The sequence below is a fragment of the Bos taurus genome, chromosome 3 (assembly GCF_002263795.3).
Source record: "Bos taurus isolate L1 Dominette 01449 registration number 42190680 breed Hereford chromosome 3, ARS-UCD2.0, whole genome shotgun sequence".
Classification (NCBI taxonomy): domain Eukaryota; kingdom Metazoa; phylum Chordata; class Mammalia; order Artiodactyla; family Bovidae; genus Bos; species Bos taurus.
In genome coordinates, this window is record NC_037330.1 from 19,645,063 (window position 1) to 19,661,971 (window position 16,909).

A 16,909-nucleotide genomic window follows, 5' to 3' on the forward strand; every position below is an offset into this window, starting at 1 on the left:
GAATGCACTGCGCGATCCCGGAAGCCAGCTTCTAGCCGGCAGAGGGGGACTGCATTTCTTATGGTTCCCTGTGACCTCACCGGCGCGGGGCCTTTTGGGAAATGAAGTCTTTTTTTCAAAGAGCTTGCCGCCGGGCTGGATCCAGGCCCTTTCGTCTTGGCAGACTCGAGGTGTTTGGAACGACAAGAACCTAGATGTGGAGCCCGAATTTGAGGGTGTGACTGATTTGGTTTGGAGAATACCTTTGAGGATCTCTGAAGGAGAAAGAGTGCTACAGACTCTGGCTATTGTCACGCCCTTCGCCTGCAGCCACAGCCCACATAGGGTGGGCCTGATCTGTTCCTGACCCTAGAGGGCCAACCCCGGGACGGGGCGGAGTCGGGATACTGGGGAGCCTGGAGGTCGGGCTGCCAGACGTAGGGGCAAATTGAGCTGCGTGTTAAGGAGACTGCTAGATTTCAAAGGTCAGGGGTCAACGTCGCGAGTTGTTGTGGGGAGTCGAAAGTCGGAGGGGTGCTAAGGAAGACTCAGGTAGGGACTGAATAGTCAGAGTACAGATTTGTGGGAAGGGGACTTGGAGGGAGGAGAAGCTAGGGCTGACAAGTCGCGTCTCGCCGGGGGAGGCGGGGAGACTTAAGAGAGAAGACTGAAAGAGAAAGGAATCCTCTAAGATACCCATTCTCGGACCGCGAGCCCGTCATTATCGGTCACTTGGCCGGGCCTCCGGGGGGTTGTAACCTCAGTTGTCCGCAGGGTGAGGAGATGGCTTCTCCCTCTAGACAGGCCCCCCTCGGGGGGTCAGGACTGCTTCATGGGAGCCGGGCTCGTTCTTATGGAAGCCTGGTGCAGTCTGCCTGCTCCCCGGTGAGGGAAAGACGCCTGGAGCATCAGTTGGCGCCCGGAGACACCCTGGCTGGACTAGCACTCAAATACGGGGTGACGGTGAGTCTTCCAGGATTGGGACGTAGACACCCAATTAGAAGAGGTTTATTCCTCATGAGAATGTATGGCCATCTAGGCAACTTCCCCTGAAATTTTCTTAATTGTGTTTATATTAACTGATTGTGATAAAGGTTTGGTCCTCCTTTATCGTTTTAATCCCATCTTAATCCCATCTCAGTGTTGCACTGTCTGGTGGGAACAAATCCTGTCCCATTATCCCAACGGAGGGGAGCAGCATTTATTTTTTAGGCCAGTCACTGTACTAAAGACTTTACATCCATTAGCTCATTTGATCCTCACATCCCTATCAAGCGTATAATTATTGTGCCCTTTTTACAGATGAAGAAACTGAGACTTAGATTGGTTAACCAGTTTGACCAAGGTCAAATAACTTATAAGTGTTGGTGTGAAAATTCAAACAGGTCTGTCTGATTCCAAAGCCTGTACTGTTAACTACATAGAAATATTTTAATTGAGAATGACTAAACATTCACAGCAAACAATGCAGAGCTAGTTTTTAGTCTGAGGTTCCTAGATTGCCAGGAGAAATATCAATAACCTCAGATATGCAGATGATACCACCCTTATGGCAGAAAGTGAAGAGGAACTAAAGAGCCTCTTGATGAAAGTGAAAGTGGAGAGTGAAAAAGTTGGCTTAAAGCTCAACGTTCAGAAAACAAAGATCATGGCATCCGGTCCCATCACTTTATGGGAAATAGATGGGGAAACAGTGGAAACAGTGTCAGACTTTATTTTGGGGGGCTCCAAAATCACTGCAGATGGTGACTGCAGCCATGAAATTAAAAGACGCTTACTCCTTGGAAGGAAAGTTATGACCAACCTAGACAGCATATTCCAAAGCAGAGACACCACTTGACCCTTTTCCCTTTCCTTTGTTTTCCTTGGGAATATACAATGAATGAAAACTTATTGGTACTGAAAAAAAAAAAAAAAAAGCAGAGACACCACTTTGCCAACAAAGGTCCATCTAGTCAAGGCTATGGTTTTTCCTGTGGTCATGTATGGATGTGAGAGTTGGACTGTGAAGAAGGCTGAGCGCTGAAGAATTGATGCTTTTGAACTGTGGTGTTGGAGAAGACTCTTGAGAGTCCCTTGGACTGCAAGGAGATCCAACCAGTCCATTCTGAAGGAGATCAGCCCTGGGGTTTCTTTGGAAGGAATGATGCTAAAGCTGAAACTCCAGTACTTTGGCCACCTCATGCTAAGAGTTGACTCATTGGAAAAGACTCTGATGCTGGGAGGGATTGGGGGCAGGAGAAGGGGATGACAGGATGAGATGGCTGGATGGCATCACTGACTCAATGGACCTGAGTCTGAGTGAACTCCGGGAGTTGGTGATGGACAGGGAGGCCTGGTGTGCTGCGATTCATGGGGTCGCGAAGAGTCGGACACGACTGAGCGACTGAACTGAACTGAAGTGCTGTCTCCTCTTGTTCTTTTCTCCTCCTCAATGCTCTGCCCTCTTCTTTTCAAGAAGGTGGTCTCTGTGGTACAAAACAGGTACTCTCTATGCCAAGCATTTCAGTTCATGCGTAGGGTGTATTTAGTAGGAGTAAAAATACATTGCTTTAAAGTTGATAAGGGTCTTCCCCTATATCTTGTTGAATTAGGCAACATTTTTCTGCTTGGTATGTTCAAAGCATTGTGGTAACCATCTTGGGAGATAGAAACATAAATCAAGTGTGTAGCTGCTGCTCTCATGTAATTTACAGTCTAGTAAGAAGTGAGTGAAGAGGAACTAAAAAAACCTCTTGATGAAAGTGAAAGTGGAGAGTGAAAAAGTTGGTTTAAAGCTCAACATTCAGAAAACTAAGATCATGGCATCTGGTCCCATCACTTCATGGGAAATAGATGGGGAAACAGTGGAAACAGTGTCAGACTTTATTTTGGGGGGCTCCAAAATCACTGCAGATGGTGACTGCAGCCATGAAATTAAAAGGCGCTTACTCCTTGGAAGGAAAGTTATGACCAACCTGGATAGCATATTCAAAAGCAGAGACACCACTTTGCCAACAAAGGTCCATCTAGTCAAGGCTATGGTTTTTCCTGTGGTCATGTATGGATGTGAGAGTTGGACTGTGAAGAAAGCTGAGTGCCGAAGAATTGATGCTTTTGAACTGTGGTGTTGGAGAAGACTCTTGAGACCCTTGGACTGCAAGGAGATCCAACCAGTCCATTCTAAAGGAGATCAGTCCTGGGTGTTCATTGGAAGGACGGATGCTGAAGCTGAAACTCCAATACTTTGGCCACCTCATGCTAAGAGTTGACTTATTGGAAAAGACCTTGATGCTGGGAGGGATTGGGGGCAGGAGGAGAAGGGGACAACAGAGGATGAGATGGCTGGATGGCATCACCGACTCTATGGACATGAGTTTGAGTGAACTCCAGGAGTTGGTGATGGACAGGGAGGCCTGGTGTGCTGCGATTCATGGGGTAGCAAAGAGTCGGACACAACTGAGTGACTGAACTGAACTGAAGAAGTGAGCAGGGACACAAATAATGATTGTAGGTGACAGAACGTGGTGAGTTTGTAGAGGTGTTAACAAAGAGTGGGAAGTCAGGAAAGAAGATTGGTTTTTATTTGGAAGGGGACATTAGTGCAGACTTTAAGGGGACCATCACAATGGGCCTTCAAAAACTTGGACATCCCTTTCTCTATGCTCCTCTCTATAAATCTGTGTAATCCAGTGGTCTACATCCTTTACATCTTTGTCTTTCCAATAGCCTGCACTCTAAGGGACAGAACTATTTCTTTTCAATTTTATGTCTCTGGAGTCTGACATAATCCCCAGCACATAGAAGCTTAATAGATGTTTTTTGAATGAATGAAAGTCTGGCTAAAATTTCCACATTGGAGATTGGGAGTATAGTAAAGTGAACATTTAAGTAGAGGGAAGACCTAAATAAAGAAAATGGATTTGAAAGTACTGAGCAGTCCTTTCATCCCAGCAGAGGCTCAGATGTTGTGCAATGAAGGAAACTGCTGCTAGTGATTCAACAATTATTGTTTGAGGTTTTCTTACTGCCCTGTATCTTTCTGAGTACAGAAAAGCTCTGTAGTCTAGTAAAGAAAAGTTCTAGGTTCTGGTTTCATTCTGCTGCTTACTAGCTGAGTGACTGGATAGTCAACCACTTTACTGTCTGGGGCCTCAGTTTCCTCATTTGTACAATAAGAATAAAAAATAAAAAACTTAGGTAAATAAATTACGTAATTTATTACCTACCTGTCATTTAAGGAACACTTAGTATATGCCAAGCTCTATTATCTCATATTATCTCCATGAAACTTTATGAGGTAGATGTGACCATTTCCATTTAAAGATAAGAAATATCACTATGGTGTACATCTGAAACGTAATAGTGTACTTATACTTCAATAAAAACAAATTTTTAATGATAAGGAGACTGAAGCTTTGAGAGATAACTTGCTATAGACTATATACAACTAGTTTAATTGTTAGAGCTAGGATTCAGACCTAGTTGTCTTGTTCTAAAATCCTCATTCATGGGACTTCCCTGGTGGTCCAGTGGTTAAGACTCTATGCTTCCACTGAGGAGACGTGGGTTCGATCCCTGGTCCGGAACTAAGAGCCCACATGGTGTGTTGCATGGCCAAAAAAATAAAATCCTCACTTTGAACTGCTCTATTAAACTAGATTCTAATGACCTTCTAGCTCTTGGCTCGAAGGCAGAGGAACAGTGTCCCCATATATGGTGCTTCTGGGAAGTAATAAAAGCAACAGAAAATTCACAAATTAATTCATATCATCTTGGAACTAGAAGGGACCTAGGATATTATCTAGGCAAAATAAAATGAATAGCATCAAAGTGCTTGACAAAGTAAAAGTATAAAACTGCAAGCCGCTTTTAACTGTTTTTACTGTTCAGATCAATCAGATTTTATTTTTAAACTCATTATAGCATAAGATTTTATTAGTCAAGTTTATTTTAGTAGTCTTGGCCTAGAGTGGAAACAGCTTTGATATTGGACAGTTATAAGAATTATGATCTCCCAAACTGGTGCCTTTATGGGATGAATTTTTAGTAAAACTGGCTGCCTGGCCTCGGGTAATAAAATACTGATATACGGTGTCTGTGGTTTCTATATTTTATTATCTAGTTTCTTTACTCATAAAGCATTAATGAGCCTCTGCTGTGTGCCAAATTTGTGTGATATTGAGGAGAATCTTAGGGATACAGAGACAGCAAGTCACCAGTCTTGCCCTTAAATGACTCACAGTTTGCACAGGACAAATATGCCTACAGTATAATATAATAAGATAGGTATTATTATGGCAGTATTTACAGTATGCATTGGGAGCCCTGAAGAAGATAACACGAAGGGAATGATAGTTGATGAGAAGTTTTCCCGGCCAAGAAGGGAGAAGTGGAGAAGCGTTCCAGGCAGATAAAGTCACAAAAGTGTGAAAGATCATGAAATGTTGGAAGAAAAATTAAAAGTTCAGGATGGCAAAAGGTGTAAGTGGCAGAAGGGAGGTGTGGCTGGACTTCCTATGAAGGCGAGATGCCCTTGAATGGTAATGCGGATTTTATCTCTGACCCAGTGGGGAGCCATAGAAAGTTCATAAGCAAGGTAGTGGATTGATCAGGTTAAATTTTTTTTTAAAAGATACATGTCAGCAGGGTAGAAGATAAGTTAAAATGGAGGGAGGAAGACCAGTTAAAAAACTTAACAATACCCAAATGAGACATATTGAGTCTGTTCTAAGTCAGTGGCAATGTGAAGCTGAGACCAGAGATGAGATTTTTGCAGCATTTTTGTTGACCTCTTGGGTATAGATGGTGAAAGAAAAGTATGAGTTAAGGATGACAGTGATATTTCTACTTTGGGAGGCAGGTAGATATAGATGGTGATGCCAGCCACTGTGTTTAGTGATGAATAAATAGGCACTAAATAAATACGTGATCAGTGAAATTATTAATATTATAATAAGAAAAGCATTCCTGGGGACTTCCCTGGAGGCCCAGTGGTTAAGGGGGCCTTAACCACTACAGGGGGCATGGGTTCCAGCCTTGGTCGGGGAACTAAGAGCCCACATGTCTCGCAACATGGCCAAAATAAATACATAAGAAAAGCATTCCTGGGAGGAGTAAAAAGGCCCAGAATTCTAGCTCTATCAGTAGCTTGCTAGGCAAGTCACTTAACCTCTCTGAGCCTCAGTTCCTTCACCTTTATGGTAGTTTTCAAAGTATCATATATGGGGATATTGCTCCACTGCCTTTGAGCCAAGAGCTAGAAAGGTCATTAGAATCTAGTTAGTTTCAGAGTGAGTTCCTTCACCTTCACAGTAGTTTCAAAATCTAGGGCTCTCTAAGACTCTTTAGGGATCCACAAGGTCAAAACTATTTCCATAGTAATAATAGCAAGACTTTATGCGTCTTTTTTATTTTCATGGGTGCACACTGTGTTTTTCAGAAGCCGTGTGGCCTGTGATACTGCAGCAGATGCTTGTAGAGGCAGACATGAGAAGCCTGTTGTCTTTAATTAAGTCGGACATGAAAGTGATTTACAGAAATGTAAAACAGTGCCTCTGTTCTTGCTATATGTTCACTATTTTTGTTTTATAAAATACATTATTTTTCATTGAAATATTTATGTTAACATTTAAGTGTTTTAAAGTTTTTAAGTTTTAATTTATAATACCTTAAATATTGATAGATGTGATTAACGTAAGTAAAAGCTTTTTTCCTCAATATTTTTTTAAAATGTAAAGGGGCCCTAAAACCAAAAAGTGTGAAAAACTACTGATCAATAAAATAGGGATAATAGCCCTCTGTAATTTTGGTTATTATAGGGCCAGATAAGACTCTGAACAATCACTTTAAAAGGCATGAGATGCTGTACAAATATAAGGTGGATCATTATTACTGTCATTAATTGTGGTGACTTTTTTTTAAAGATGGAACAGATTAAGCGTGCAAACCGCCTTTATACTAATGACTCCATCTTCCTGAAGAAAACCCTCTACATCCCCATCCTGACAGAGCCCAGAGACCTGTTCAATGGTTTGGATTCTGAGGAAGAGAAGGATGGAGAAGAAGCAGTACAGCCAAGTAAGGATGAAGTTCGACCACACTCAGCCGAGAGGAAGAAACGAGAAAGAGGTTTAGGACATGCCAATGGTGAACCCCTTCCCACAGCTGGCCAGGAGCCCGCCAGGCATGACCTTTCTGCCTCCGATTTCCTCAAGAAGCTCGATTCACAGATCAGCCTGTCAAAGAAGGCTGCTGCCCAGAAGCTGAAAAAGGGGGAAAGTGGGTGAGTCTTGAATGGGTCCTTTTAAGTCCCTCCGTAAATTTCTCTGTTCCCCCAATCTTACCTGATCAGACACAAAGTAAGCCCAGTGTCAGCAGAAGCAAGGTGAAGCCTTTTCCTCAGGTGGCCCCAAGACGATTCGCAGAGCCCATGGCTGTTGGAATGGGTGGAGGCGCTGGAAAGTGATTCTGTGTTCCCAGTGGAGGGAAATAGTTGGCTGTTCTTACTGCTCTGATGATCCATGAAGGAACGTTAGGGTTAGGATTTATCCAGAGGGTGTTGGACTCCATCGTAAAGCAACCAGCTCATGTATATTAGAGGAAGACAGCTTCCCACTTACTTCTTCATTCAGCCCATCTCAGTCTCTTCCCTTGATCTGTTGCTTTTCCCCCTTTTCCTCACCCGCAGGATACCTGGGGAGGATTCAAGTCTTCATCTAAGCTCTCCTCGGATGCAGCAACGAGCAGTCCTAGGTCCTGTGCCACTGACCCAGACCTCTCGGACCCGGACACTTCGGGACCAGGAAGATGAAATCTTCAAACTCTGAGGTCCCCAGAACTGATTGAGAGAAGCCAGATGCTGAAGGAGCATCTTGAGGGAGAGAGGAGCCTGAGGTGAGGCTCAAGAACGCGGCTTCCCAGCCTACCTCCCCGTACTCCTGCCATCTCCCCAGCCTCCTTGTCCGTCAAGAGTTCCTTGGCCTGGAGCAGTTCTATTGGCAAGAGTAGGGGATGGGAAATAGACCCCTTCTCTGTTCTTGGGCTGAGTCTAGAGTTGGTCTTTAGACTCAAAAGGTCTTTTTAGATCCCTGCTGCCCTTCCCGTCCCTTCCATGATTCCTTGGCCTTAGAGCCAAGGGAGGCAGGGACTCCCCTAGCCCCTAACTTCCTCCGCATCTCCAACTCTGTTACCTAATTTATTTGGTGCTATATTGAAGTAATATTTATTTGCTGTATCTTATTGTTTCCCACTCTTAGCTGAAAATTGGGATTTCTGTAGCCCTTCGATGAGGGGAACCCAGGAACAGTGAGCCAGTGATTTCTAGTCCACCTTCCCCACCTTCTTAGCCAACCATGTTATTGAGAATGGGCCATCAGTGATCTAGCCCTTCTGCAGGGAGTGGCAGACTGTGCCAGGCCTTGCCCCCAATCTCAAATGAAAGAATTTGGGCTTAGTCTTGATTAATCAGGTCACTGTAACTTTTTCACAACTCTTGCTCTGAGAAAAAAAAAAGGCAATATAGGGTCCAGAACCCTCCGTGCCACCGGTTCACCCCTCTGATCTGCTCCTTTCTTCAGCCTGTGTGAGACTAAAGGATGGAAGAAGAATTGACTTGAGTTTGAAGAGGAAGACAGTTGTGGGAATCTTTTTGCCATGGGAGCCTCTTTGTTATACCCTCTCCCTGCCAGAGCCTGTTGATCTATGCCTTGCTCCTCACTACGTATTTATTTGCAATTTGTAGCACTGATGTGTGGTACAGTTTTTTTGAGTTTCTTAAACAGAAGTAGGCAAAGAAACCCCAGTGATATTGGAAATATGCCTCAGTCTCCTGTATGGAAATGGTGAGAGGTGAGATGAGTGGTGTTTATATACCTCTTTCCTCTGTGATGGTCATAAGATATAAAAAGCTGGAGAGATTAAACATTGAGCCCTGTGCATGTTTTAATAGTTTTATTTCCTCTGTGAGACTCTCCCCTGCCCTAGCCCCTTCTTCCTGCCCTCTGGAGCAGAGCCTCTGGGATCCCTCCAGACTCTGCAGACCTTCAGATCTAGAATGTCTCTCAGGGTCCCCTTCCCCCCAGCTGTCTTTAGTGTCCCCAGAAGAGTTAGCTGGGCTATGTCCTCTTACCCTGGTTCTGAGGTGAGGGGGCTTCCCTGTTTGAAAGGCCCTTTGCAGGGAAAACAGAGATCCAAGTTTCACTTCGTCTTTTTTCAGGCAGCTTTGTTTCCGGTCTTGGGGCTGGAGTGGGAAGAGAGGCCTCAACCCTCAGCTTTGCTTCTCCACCAGGAGTCTGGGGGTGGGGTAGTCTCAGAGTCACACGCACTCTTGGGAAAGACTGAAGCCTGAGGATTGAAAAGCATTAGTGCAGAGGCGCAGGGTTAGGAGCCTGGTGTGTGTAGTTTTCTCAGTCAGCCATTCTGCCAAGAAGGAGAGTGCTGGGGCTGGGACTCTCAGAGCTTGCCCTCGTCCAGCAGCTTCCTGAGCCCGCCGCAGATCTTGCCCAGGTGCTGGGTGTAATCAGGCCCGTAGAGAGCCGTGAGCAGGCCGGCGTCAGAGAAGTGATCGAACACGTGGCGGATGCGGCCGTGGGACTTGGGCGTGAGGTGGCGCTCCACCAGCTCCAGCAGCACGTCCCGGCACTCGGTCAGCAGGCTGGCCAGCACGGCAGCCTCGAAGGTGAAGTCCACCTCCCCGAAGCTGAGTGCTGTCATGGCGCCCTGCCGCAGCTTCTGGCGAAAGCGGGTTGCCAGGGCCAGCTCGCTGGGGTTGAAGCAGCCACTGCGGTGCAGCACAGCCACCTTGACCGCCACCTTGATCAGGTCCTTGATAACCCGCTGGGCCTGGGGCCTGCTGCGTGTGTATTCTTTGGACACACGGTAGAGCTCATCTAGCACCTCGCTGCTCGTCTCATCTGCGAAGAGATGAGCCACAGACCGCCCTGCCATCTTACTCAGTAGCTTCTTCTCTGCCTGTAGCACCAGACTCTTGGAACTGAAGGACTCCATGGTTCCTAGGGAGGGGTCGGGGTGGGGGGTTATGTGATCAGTCACTAGAAGAGAGGCCACAGGCTTCCTTAGCAAGAGAGAAATAGCTTTTCCCCTTTCTGTCTCTGGTTTCCATCTCATCATCATCTCTGCTTGTCATCTCTTTCCCCCTGCGCCCCCTCAGTCCACTACACTTGGTTCCCATTTTTCCCTTTAGGACTGCAGGACATCATGATCTCTAAAACAGGCCAGCAGAGCAGTAGGAGCTTTAGCTGGAGGGATGAGGGCATACCCCAGGCTAGCGCACCACAGCTAAGACCTCAAGAGAAGTGGGCTGTTGCTCCTGCAGTGGAGATGATGAAGCTTACCTGGCAGACAGCTCTCACAGCTGCCCTTTTTGGACACTTGACTGGGTACTGTACATCTGTACCCAGACGTACACCTACACTGTGAAGCGTAGCTATTACTATCTTTGTTTTACAGCTGAGCAAACTTAAGCTTACATTAAATAATTTACCCAGGTCAAACACAACTGTTTTTCTGACTCCAAAAGCCCATATCAGCTAGTGTGTTGTACTGCCTTTAGAGACATGAGAAATATAGGGGTCCCTGGAGTCCTGATGAAAAAAAATAATAATCATTCACATTTATTGAGAACCTACTATATGGCAAGTGCTTCATGTGAATTATCTCAGTCTTCCAACCCTTTGTAAGGTAGGTATCCCCAATTTGCAATGAGGAAAATGAAACTAAGAACAATTAAGCAATTTGACTGAAGTCACTGGCAAATGATAAAAATGGGCGTTGAACCACACAATCTGAAGAAGCCTCCTCCCATGGAATGCTCTCAATGAGGTTGAAGCACGCTGAGGAAGCATGAGAACAAGCACCTCAAGACTGCCCCGAGGTCTCGGGGCCTCTGCTGAGGCTGCACTCAGGACCAGCTGGCGGCACATGAGTGCCTGGTCCCGGAGCGCTGTCCCCATGGTCTTGCCTACGGTGGTTCTGCTTGTTTTGCTTCTTACTTCCCCCTCCCCTGTTCCTCTGCAGGATGTGGCTCTGACCGCAGTGAGGAGCAGCCTCGCCCTGTCCCCCAACCAAAATGGGAGTCTGAAGAAGCAGGGCAGGGTCACTGGGGTAGGGGGTTCTCCTCCAGCCGAATCAATCCAGTGGAAACCCAGAACCTTGCTCTGCCCCCAGCTTTGCTGGGGCTTTCTGGACCACACTCGACAGCCGGAAGAGGAGATTGCTCCATGTGAGCCTTCCTTCCTCCTTGGCCTTCCTGTTACCCAGCTCTCCACTGCCTCCGTTGCCATCTCGCGTTTGGTCCACTGTCCTCTCCCTCCCTCCATGTTTCAGTCTCCTGTTTTCACTTGACTGAGTGCTGCCCTGTCATCCTCTGGCCATACTCTCTCACTGGCCCTTACCTCTATATCCGTGTCTCCTAAGATCTCCTTGCATCTCTCAGTGGTCTCTCACGTGCCCTTATCCACCGCCATCCCTCAGCCCCGCACCCACCCATCCAAAACCATGTCTTTCTTTCTGAGGCTGCTTTACTCCAGGAAAAACTGAGCTGGACCTCCCCACTGAGACTCAGGAATTCTATCAAATGAGAGCCACAATATGGAAAGCTCAGGTTGACAGAGCTGGGACTCTTCTGCCACCATCTCCCCTGAAGCCTACCCTCTGTCATTGCCCAGTCCCTCACCTGCTGCGCCCTGGGTGCCAGTCTCGCCTTGGATGTTCCGGGAGAGCTGACAGAATGGAGAAGCTCCTAAGTGAGAGGCCCTTTGGCCTGGCCCCACCCCCAAGCCCCGCCTACCTACTCTGTGCTCAACCTCCGGTTCATCACACTGTCACCAAGAAAGTCCATGGCCCCAGTAGCCTCCTATAAATAAGACAAAGGTCAAAAGGAATAGCACTCTGTAGGAAACAGTCTTGATTCCTTGAGGTGAGGAGGAAGAATTGCACATCCCCTGTTCCCAAATTGTCTGCCTCTTTCTACTCTTGCTGCCCAGTTCCTTGAGATCTTGTTCTCCTTGTATTTCTGTGGTACTGGGGGAAATGTGATGTACAAATTGCTGGCGGGTGGGGGGGTGGGGTCGGGGCAGAAAGTTCTGAAGAGTGTATTGAACTTAGACTGGAGACACAAGAAGCAAGTTAGAGATCAGCAGGTCTGAGTGTGCCCCTAGAGTCACGAAGGATGGGTGGTGCTGTGGGGCAACATTACCAGGAGCACAGGCTTCCAGTACCTGGCAGGGTAAGGGCATGCAGACATGCTCAATCTCACAGCCATGTCCGACCATTCGTAGCTCATCAGGCGCCTCTGTCTGTGGGATTTCACAGGCAAGAATCCTGGAGCGGGTTGCCATTGAATTTTCCAGGGGTGTCTCCCCACCCCTAATACTTACACTTCCCTAGTGGCTCAGACGGTAAAGAATCTGCCTACAATGCAGGAGACCTGGTTTCCCACCCCTGGGTCGAGGAGATCCCCTGGAGAAGGGAATGGCAACCCACTCCAGTACTCTTGCCTGGAGAATCCATGGGCACAGGAGTCTGGCAGGCTACAGTCCATGGGGTCACAGAGAGTTGGACACGACTGAGCGACTGACACTTCTCTTCACCTCAAATACTTGAGAGGAAGATGCTGGGTCAGGCTGCAGAACTAGATATAACCAGCAGGTGTCAGCACATCGTTGTACCACTAGAGGCAACGAGCTTATCGACTATGCTTCATAGCTGCGAACGGGATGCAAAAAATGAAGGCAAATCACAGTCCGTAAATGAGGCAAATTTATTTACCATCAAGAACCTTACATCCTGAAGGAAAAAAAAAAGGCATCTTACAGCCTAGTCAGGGAGATAAATGTAAGCACATATGACTAATACAAGCCAAATGATGTCATTAGCTTTCATAGAAATTTAAGGAATTAAGGAAGTGTGAGAGTAAAGAGAAATTTAGATTTTTTTTTTTCTAATAGGAGTGCTGAAGAGGTAGACTTAGAAGGATGGATTTAACTACCTAGCAGGCAGAGTGTGGAAGAAATGCTTCCCAGATAATGGAGTTACGCATAAGCCAAAGAGCAAACAAAGAGATTCAAGGCATATTCAGGAAATGATTTATTCTGATGACTAGAGCATAGGTTGTTTGAAAAAGAAGTGAAGAAGGAAAAAGACCAGACCACAGAAGGGTTTAAAGGAGCTGCTCAAGACTTCAGATTTTTGCCATAGACAGTAGGGAAACAGTATGAAAAGGCAAAATGATAGGATACTGAAAGAGAAACTCCCCAGGTCAGTAGCTGCCCAATATGCTACTGGAGATCAGTGGAGAAATAACTCCAGAAAGAATGAAGGGATAGAGCCAAAGCAAAAACAATACCCAGCTGTGGATGTGACTGGTGATAGAAGCAAGGTCTGATGCTGTAAAGAGCAATATTGCAAAGGAACCTGGAATGTCAGGTCCATGAATCAAGGCAAATTGGAAGTGGTCAAACAGGAGATGGCAAGAGTGAATGTCGACATTCTAGGAATCAGCGAACTGAAATGGACTGGAATGGGTGAATTTAACTCAGATAACCATTATATCTACTACTGCGGGCAGGAATCCCTCAGAAGAAATGGAGTGGCCATCATGGTCAACAAAAGAGTCCGAAATGCAGTACTTGGATGCAATCTCAAAAACGACAGAATGATCTCTGTTCGTTTCCAAGGCAAAGCATTCAATATCACAGTAATCCAAGTCTATGCCCCAACCAGTAACACGGAAGAAGCCGAAGTTGAACGGTTCTATAAAGACCTACAAGACCTTTTAGAACTAACACCCAAAAAAGATGTCCTTTTCATTATAGGGGACTGGAATGCAAAAGTAGGAAGTCAAGAAACACCTGGAGTAACAGGCAAATTTGGCCTTGGAATACAGAATGAAGCAGAGCAAAGACTGATAGAGTTTTGCCAAGAAAATGCACTGGTCATAACAAACACCCTCTTCCAACAACACAAGAGAAGACTCTATACATGGACATCACCAGATGGTCAACACTGAAACCAGATTGATTATATTCTTTGCAGCCAAAGATGGAGAAGCTCTATACAGTCAGCAAAAACAAGACCAGGAGCTGACTGTGGCTCAGACCATGAACTTCTTATTGCCAAGTTCAGACTTAAATTGAAGAAAGTAGGGAAAACCACTAGACCATTCAGGTATGACCTAAATCAAATCCCTTATGATTATACAGTGGAAGTGAGAAATAGATTTAAGGGCCTAGATCTGATAGATAGAGTGCCTGATGAACTATGGAATGAGGTTCGTGACATTGTACAGGAGACAGGGATCAAGACCATTCCCATAGAAAAGAAATGCAAAAAAGCAAAATGGCTGTCTGGGGAGGCCTTACAAATAGCTGTGAAAAGAAGAGAAGCAAAAAGCAAAGGAGAAAAGGAAAGATATAAACATCTGAATGCAGAGTACCAAAGAATAGCAAGAAGAGATAAGAAAGGCTTCTTCAGCGATCAATGCAAAGAAATAGAGGAAAACAACAGAATGGGAAAGACTAGGGATCTCTTCAAGAAAATCAGAGATACCAAAGGAACATTTCATGCAAAGATGGGCTCGATAAAGGACAGAAATGGTATGGACCTAACAGAAGCAGAAGATATTAAGAAGAGATGGCAAGAATACACAGAAGAACTGTACAAAAAAAGATCTTCACAACCCAGATAATCACGATGGTGTGATCACTGACCTAGAGCCAGACATCCTGGAATGTGAAGTCAAGTGCGCCTTAGAAAGCATCACTATGAACAAAGCTAGTGGAGGTGATGGAATTCCAGTTGAGCTACTCCAAATCCTGAAAGATGATGCTGTGAAAGTGCTGCACTCAATATGCCAGCAAATTTGGAAAACTCAGCAGTGGCCACCGGACTAGAAAAGGTCAGTTTTCATTCCAATCCCAAAGAAAGGCAATGCCAAAGAATGCTCAAACTACCACACAATTGCACTCATCTCACACGCTAGTAAAGTGATGCTCAAAATTCTCCAAGCCAGGCTTCAGCAATATGTGAACCATGAACTTCCTGATGTTCAAGCTGGTTTTAGAAAAGGCAGAAGAACCAGAGATCAAATTGCCAACATCCACTAGATCATGTAAAAAGCAAGAGAGTTCCAGAAAAACATCTATTTCTGCTTTATTGACTATGCCAAAGCCTTTGACTGTGTGCATCACAATAAACTGTGGAAAATTCTGAAAGAGATAGGAATACCAGAACACCTGACCTGCCTCTTGAGAAATTTGTATGCAGGTCAGGAAGCAACAGTTAGAACTGGACATGGAACAACAGACTGGTTCCAAATAGGAAAAGGAGTTCGTCAAGGCTGTATATTGTCACCCTGTTTATTTAACTTATATGCAGAGTACATCATGAGAAACGCTGGACTGGAAGAAACACAAGCTGGAATCAAGATTGCCAGGAGAAATATCAATAACCTCAGATATGCAGATGACACCACCCTTTTGGCAGAAAGTGAAGAGGAACTAAAAAACCTCTCGATGAAAGTGAAAGTGGAGAGTGAAAAAGTTGGCTTAAAGCTCAACATTCAGAAAACGAAGATCATGGGATCCAGTCCCACCACTTCATGGGAAATAGATGGGGAAACAGTGGAAACAGTGTCAGACTTTATTTTTCTGGGCTCCAAAATGACTGCAGATGGTGACTGCAGCCATGAAATTAAAAGACGGTTACTCCTTGGAAGGAAAGTTATGACCAACCTAAATAGCATATTCAAAAGCAGACACATTACTTTGCCAACAAAGGTTCGTCTAGTCAAGGCTGTGGTTTTTCCTGTGGTCATGTATGGATGTGAGAGTTGGACTGTGAAGAAGGCTGAGCGCCGAAGAATTGATGCTTTTGAACTGTGGTGTTGGAGAAGACTCTTGAGAGTCCCTTGGACTGCAAGGAGATCCAACCGGTCCATTCTGGAGGAGATCAGCCCTGGGATTTCTTTGGAAGGAATGATGGTAAAGCTGAAACTCCAGTACTTTGGCTACCTGATGCGAAGAGTTGACTAATTGGAAAAGACTCTGATGCTGGGAGGGATTGAGGGCAGGAGGAGAAGGGGAGGACAGAGGATGAGATGGCTGGATGGCATCACTGACTTGATGGACGTGAGTCTGAGTGAACTCTGGGAGTTGGTGATGGACAGGGAGGCCTGGCATGCTGCTATTCATGGGATTGCAAAGAGTCGGACACGACTGAGCAACTGACCTGATCTGATCTGATCTGATCTGAAAGGTTTTTGACCAGGGGAGGGAAATTTATCAGCCCAGTGGGACTGAGTTAGGGGCTTCAGCAAAGTTTTAGCTGAGGAAAGGGGACACTTAAAAGGAAGTGACCATCAGTATAATTTTCTTTAGCACACGATGAGAACCGATGAGAGGACTTGAGATCTGGATTCAGAAGGTATTGACTGTATTTGCATCTTCTTGTATTTTCATTCCTCTTATTTTCTGATTAGATTATATATATATATATATTTTTTTTTTTAAAGGACTTTTTAAGAAAGTAAAAGTTCTGGCAGAAAAAGAAGAATGGGAAAGGTGTCTGGTTGTGAAAGGTTGAAGTTTAGAAGTGGAGGCAATCAGCATACCAGTGACTCCAAAACCATTGATTCTCTCCTTGGAGACAGTGACTGGGCCTTGGCTCCTTTCTCACTCCCGCCTCTCTCGGCCCAGGTTTCAGAGCTTGATTGAATTTGGATTGGAAATGTTAACAACGCCTTAAATGAATGTGGTGGTAAAGGGATGAAGAGAAATGGAAAGGTAGCTTAAAGGGATGGGAAGCTGAATTGAGAGAGGACTATTTTTGGCTTGGAGTTTGAGGACATTTGTAGGTTGAGAGGAAGGAGCAGTGGAGAGGGAGGCTTAGAAAATGCAAAGGAGAAGTAATGTTTATGAAGCAAGGCACAGGG

General features: G+C 45.4%; 2 protein-coding genes across 3 annotated transcripts; one reads left to right on the forward strand and one right to left on the reverse strand.

Moving 5' to 3' along the window:
* The first annotated feature begins 370 nt into the window (after nt 1–370).
* Nucleotides 371–8,897, forward strand: LYSMD1 (LysM domain containing 1). 2 transcript variants are annotated; one of them, XR_003033203.2, is made up of 4 exons: nt 371–942; nt 6,885–7,243; nt 7,649–7,854; nt 8,538–8,893. XR_003033203.2 is itself a non-coding variant. In NM_001077898.1 (3 exon segments), coding segments are annotated over 3 exon segments (678 nt in total). In that variant the 5' UTR covers nt 375–762; the 3' UTR covers nt 7,788–8,897.
* Nucleotides 8,896–11,709, reverse strand: TNFAIP8L2 (TNF alpha induced protein 8 like 2). The gene is given in 2 exon segments (NM_001034389.1): nt 8,896–9,971; nt 11,654–11,709. A coding segment is annotated over 1 exon segment (555 nt). The 5' UTR covers nt 9,967–9,971; nt 11,654–11,709; the 3' UTR covers nt 8,896–9,411.
* Between the last annotated feature and the right edge of the window lie 5,200 nt (nt 11,710–16,909).